At 41.1% G+C, this 6,000-nt stretch overlaps 1 protein-coding gene across 1 annotated transcript in view; it reads right to left on the reverse strand.

Moving 5' to 3' along the window:
* The window catches only part of ptpn11b.L (protein tyrosine phosphatase, non-receptor type 11, b L homeolog), a 79,062-nt gene extending 73,486 nt beyond the window's left edge, over positions 1-5,576 (reverse strand). Inside the window, exon 1 of the mRNA NM_001092297.1 lies at positions 5,459-5,576. Within this exon, the coding sequence (NP_001085766.1) occupies positions 5,459-5,472 (14 nt within the window). The 5' untranslated portion in view covers positions 5,473-5,576. The remainder of the gene's footprint in view (positions 1-5,458) is intronic.
* Between the last annotated feature and the right edge of the window lie 424 nt (positions 5,577-6,000).

A 6,000-nucleotide genomic window follows, 5' to 3' on the forward strand; every position in this document is an offset into this window, starting at 1 on the left:
AAATAGGTCTTACACTGAACATGCAAACAAAATAAATATTTTTTTCTAGACCAGTAGTTTTCACACTTCTTGGTTTTACATTTAATTCATAGTCATAAAGAGTCACAAATCATACAAATAAGCCTTTACCCCAACTCACACTCTAAAACCTTCCTTTGTTTTCCCACCTGTCCAATGCTTGAAACATCCTCTCACACATCCCCACAAAATACACCCCTCTTAATAATAAAAATAAAACACAAATCAAAATAGCACATATACATATAAATACAGTGGAACCTCAATTTTACATCCCCTGATTTTACGTTTTCCCTCATTTTACATTGTTGTTTTGTGGCCCCACCTATATATTATGCATAATACATTTCCCTGATTTTACATTTTCCTGGGTTTTACATCATTTTTTTCTGGTCCCCTGAAAAATTTAAAATTTGGGTTCTAATATATTACTGCTCGAGTCTAAGAGCCGAAACGTTGAATAACCCATTTTTTCATCACAAAAGACCTATGAGTGCAGGGAGCTGCTAGACATTTGGCCTATTTCATGGATATTCCCTATTTCAATGAGAACAAAGTGGCTAAATAGATGGAATAATAGATTATAGTATATATAATATATTCCTTGGAGTGCTGTCTATTTGCTTACCTACATTTAACCTACCTTGACTAGCACCCGGGTTCTGATCTGGCTGAAGGTGTGCGTCCACAAGAACTAGTATATATATATATATATATATATATATATATATATATATATATATATATATATATATATATATATATATATATATATATATACATATATATATATATATACATATATATATATATATATATACATATATACATATATATATATATATATACACATATATATATACACATATATATATACACATATATATACACACATATATATATACACATATATATACATATATATATATATATATATACACATATACACACACACATATACATATATATATATATATATATATATAGAGATATATATAGAGATATATATATATATATATATATATATATATATATATATATATATAGAGATATATATATATATATATATATATATATATATATATACACACATACATACACACACACACATACATACACACACATAGAGTACTCTGGGGTTTAAGCATTTTTCAGGTCATAAATATGAGAAGTTAGCAGAAATTCTATGTTGCAGAAATATGTTGCTCTGTTAAATAGGTCCCTTGGTGTTTAGCTGCAGGACTCTTCAGTTCCTGGCTCTGACACAATAGAAGCAGGCTGACTGGGCTCACCCAGCAAAAACCCTTGTTAATTATTACTGCGGGGCCAGATAACAGAGCAGGAAACAGAATTTTAACTCTGCAAACTGCGTCAGTATTTGGGACCCTTGAAAAGACAGTTCCTCCTTGGGAAAAAAAACAGAGGGATTCATGGGTGATAATTGCTGACAATGTAAAATTAAAATGCTTATCCTGAAAAGAACAAGCATCATAAGCTTTGACAGTATGGGATCGGTTATCATTTTTTTTTTTACAGGAATTATACTTCCTTCCTATTAAAGTGACATGGATTTTCAAGGGAGAATTTGAAATTACGTTTTTTCCTGGACCAGTGCTCTTTTTTTGGACGTTACTACAGAAATGCCACTTTGCCACCTTTCTTACCTTACCCAGGTGTACCTGGTCAGAAACAACAATTTATACTTGCTGATGCACAAAAAAGACTTGGCAATGGACTCCTGGAAATGTAAGATGCATGGTAAGATACATGGCAAAAGCATTCGCAGACCTGTGTGCTTTTTTCCCTTAAAGAATTCAGTTTTGGAACTCCCACAGTGAATAAAGCTTTCCATGTCCTTTAAATTAAAAATGCTATTCGATTGCCACAGCCAATAAATACAAGAAAGCAGATTCAACCTCTCCTTTTAATGTCGTTGTTGCTAGGGTCAATGACCATAGTACACTTCAACCACAAAATGGGGATTCAGGCACTCAAAACCATGAAGGTCACCAAAAAATAAGTTAAGAACAACCTAAAGGTGGCCATAGACACACAGATCCGATCGTACGAATCGAGGATTTGTACGATTTTCGGATCGTGTGTGGCGTGTGCCGTCATCTTTCGCCCGGCGGAGATCGTCGTTTGGTCGATCAGTCAGATTTGATTTTGACCCGACCGATCCCGCCGGAGCTCATGGCACATCGTAATCTGATCGTTCGGCCATATGGCCGAACAATCAGATTACCCCCGATATAGCCATGCCTGTTAATGGCATATCGGGGAAAGATCCGCTCGTTTGGCAACATCGCCAAACAAGCGGATCTTTGCATCTATGGCCACCTTTATTTGAAGAACATCTCTATTGCCTTACGCGTTTTGTGCTCTCAGACAATTTAGTCATATGTAAAATCAAACCACGTAGCAATACATAGGTCTTTATATAGATGCCTGAAAATACAGTGGACAGGGATGGAGCCCAAAGGTTCACAGGAAGAGGAAATGTATTATCATGAGGAAGCAGAGAGGGGGCACAGGAAGAGGCAAAATTTGCACACAGGAACCTAAGTGGAGGAGGAAGGGATGAGATGTACTAGCAAAGAGTGTAAAGCATGGGAGGAGGAATGTGCAGCAAAAAGAGAACCATAGAGGTCTCGAAAAGGGACAGATGAGAAATATATGGATTTAAAGGAAGGGCTAGGAACCTATGAACTTAAAAAGTAAAAGGGATAAGGAACACGGTGACCCAAATATAGAGGAGCAACAGAGAGAGATCAAAATGGAAAATGAGAAAAGAGAACAAATGACCCAGTGAAAAGGATAAGGCACAGAAAGGGAATGAAAGGTGAGGCATGGAAGAAAAAAAAAAGACACAAAGGGGTACAAGCACATAATAAAATGGGCATCAAGAGGAAATAAAAAAGGACACAGTGACAGGAATTACAAAGGAAAGAAAGACTAGAAATATTGTAAGGAGATAATGCATGACATCAAGAAACAAACCAAGCACAATCCAAGGCAAGAACAGACATAACACTAGAGAATCAGCCCAGACGGGTCCAGGCTGATGTGAAATTTGAATATATACTCATCAAAACAGTTGGTTTCAATCTGGCTGGTCAAAATGATACTCGACAGCAATAGTACAGCAATAGTATTAATGGGGAAAAAATTAACAGCAAGGAAAAGGGCGACAACCATTGGGAGACATATAGGGGCCGATTCATCAAGGGTCGAATATCGAGGGTTAATTAACCCTCGATATTCGACTAGGAACTAAAATCCTTCCACTTCGAATATCGAAGTCGAAGGATTTAGCGCAGAAAATTCGATCGAACGATCAAAGGATTATTCCTTCGATCGAACGATCAAAGGATTATTCCTTCGATCGAACGATTAAATCCTTCGAATCGAACGATTCGAAGGATTTTAATCCAACGATCGAAGGAATATCCTTCGATCAAAAAAAACTTAGGCAAGCCTATGGGGACCTTCCCCATAGACTAACATTGACTTTGGTAGCTTTTAGCTGCCGAACTAGGGGGTCGAAGTTTTTTTTAAAGAGACAGTACTCCGACTATCGAATGGTCGAATAGTCGAACGATTTTTAGTTCGAATCCTTCGATTCGTAGTCGTAGTCGAAGGTCGAAGTAACCCAAAAAACACTTCGAAATTCGAAGTTTTTTTACTTCGAATCCTTCACTCGAGCTTGATGAATCGGCCCCATATAGTCTGTGTAGTAAGTGTTGCAGCACAAGGGCCCTTGGCAACCAATACAAACAATTTTTTAAAGCAAATGTTAATGCAAATAAATTATTTATGTAAATAATGCAGCATGTGATGTCTGGTGTGGGGTAACCGCAAAAAAAAAAGCTTCTCCAAGGTACTTGGAGGTGTAAAGTAGATGTTTCTAAGGGGCCAAGTAAGTTAAAGGTATACCACAAGGTAATAAAGATGGTCTACTGGCAGTACAAAATAAAGCAGATTCAAGAGTTGAAACATGAACAGAAGTAAATTTACCAAAGCACTAGGACTGGCGGGAGACACTGATGTATCATTTGCAGGGAAACACTTCTGAAATGCTGGCACCACATGTAAGGGTAGGACTACACGGATGTTTTCGGTGCGATCCGACGTGCTGCGACAAAATGCATGCGACGGAAATAAAGTAAGTGAATGCACTGTTGGATGAAGTTGCAGCGTTGATCCGACGCGACTGTCGGATGCAGACGCAGCGTGCAGCATAGGATCAACGCTGTGACTTTATCCGACAATGCATTCACTTACATTATTTCCGTCGCATGCGATTTGACGCAGGCATTTTGCCGCATCGCGTCAGATCGCGCCGAAAACGTCCGTGTAGTCCTACCCTAAGGGGACAATGGATGTTGAAACATTAGAAACGTGGGACATTGACAAAATCATTAAATCATTGGCACATCAGGGGGACACTTATAGGTTGAGGCCCTGGTTCAGGAAAGAAAATTGTTGAGTTGAGGCATTGGCAAAGTATAGGGATTAGACAGGATACTAACCCGCAATGGGACATGAATGAGATGAAGCAATGGCACCGGAGGGCACTGATTAGTTAAACCATTGGTGTAGGTGAACATTTAATCAATTAATGCATTGGCATATAAGTGGTCTCTGGTTGACAGATTCACTAGCACAGGAGAAGGGGGTTAAAGTATTGGCACAAGATAAGTTGAGAAATTTGCACACAAGAAGGGCACTGATGGGTTGAAGCACTAGCAAATTAGTGGGCACTGGAGAGATAAATAATTGTCAGAAGAGGCAGACATTGATAGGATGAAGCACTTGCACCTAAGGGGTCTCTGGTGGACTTAGGCACTGGCACAGGATGGGGGAATGGTTGGTAAAAGTATTGCCGCAAGAGCTGAAATTTAATAGTCTGTAGCTTTGGTACAAAAGGGGACAATGATGGGTAGAAGTTCTGGCACAGGAGGGGGGATAATGAGCAAAAGAATTGGCACAAGAGGAGGACACTGTTTTGAAGCACTGGCACAGGAGGAAGGACTGGTATGTTAGTTGGTGGTAAGTGACTGGTGGTTATAAGCACTGGTGGGTAGTGACTGTGGGTATAAAGACTGGTGGGTATAAAGACTGGTGGGTATAAAGACTGGTGGGTAGTGACTGTGGGTACAAACACTGGTGGGTACAAACACTAGTGGGTAGTGACTGGCACAGTAAATAGACAGTGCTAATGGCACAGGCGGGTAGCCCTGATGAGTAGTTGGCATGGGGTGAGGGGCAGAAGTAGAGGCACAAAGGGATGAAGTAGAAGTGGGAGTGGGGCACAAGTTCAGATGGGCAGTAGGAGACAAATGAATGGGCTGAAGGTGCTGTACCCGCGCGAGGGGCTGAGACACTTCCCGCCCCCTAAAGACGGGAGAAGCCGGAGTGTGAGCCGCGCTGCTCTTACCTGCGGGACGTCATGTCAGCTGTCAGGCCTATGCGCGTTCTTCAGAGGGAGAGATGCCTCCAATGAGTCCAGCGAGAAGCCGCTGCCCTGTCGGTGTTTCCCAGCAGCTGTTCCCGATACTCCCGGCTCCAAGCAGCGCGGCTTCATACAGATCCGGTCACCCCCTGTGTGCGCCTGCAGCTCACATTCTCCGGGCACGCCCACCGACACGCCCACAATGACCACATAGCGCCGTGGTGTCCGCCCATCTATTCCATAATTACCGCAGCGCCCAGTACAGGTTAATATTAGACACCTGGCTCTTCTGTCTCGCTTTTTGCTGCTGAACTGCAACTTCCACCATTCCTAGCAAAACGGCAGCTTCACAATTTGCGGCCTAAGGCGCCTCCTAGAAAAGACTTTCCCTGACAGGTTAACCAATCGCAGCGCTGACTGACTTGCAGCTATAAAACGCTGCCTATTTATTGGGTAAAGCGCTCACCTGACGTCATGCTGACATGTGCCCGCCCCCTCAGGAGTCACGGTCCCTGAAGGGAGAGGCA

This window comes from Xenopus laevis, chromosome 7L (assembly GCF_017654675.1).
Source record: "Xenopus laevis strain J_2021 chromosome 7L, Xenopus_laevis_v10.1, whole genome shotgun sequence".
In the NCBI taxonomy this organism is placed as follows: Eukaryota; Metazoa; Chordata; class Amphibia; order Anura; family Pipidae; genus Xenopus; species Xenopus laevis.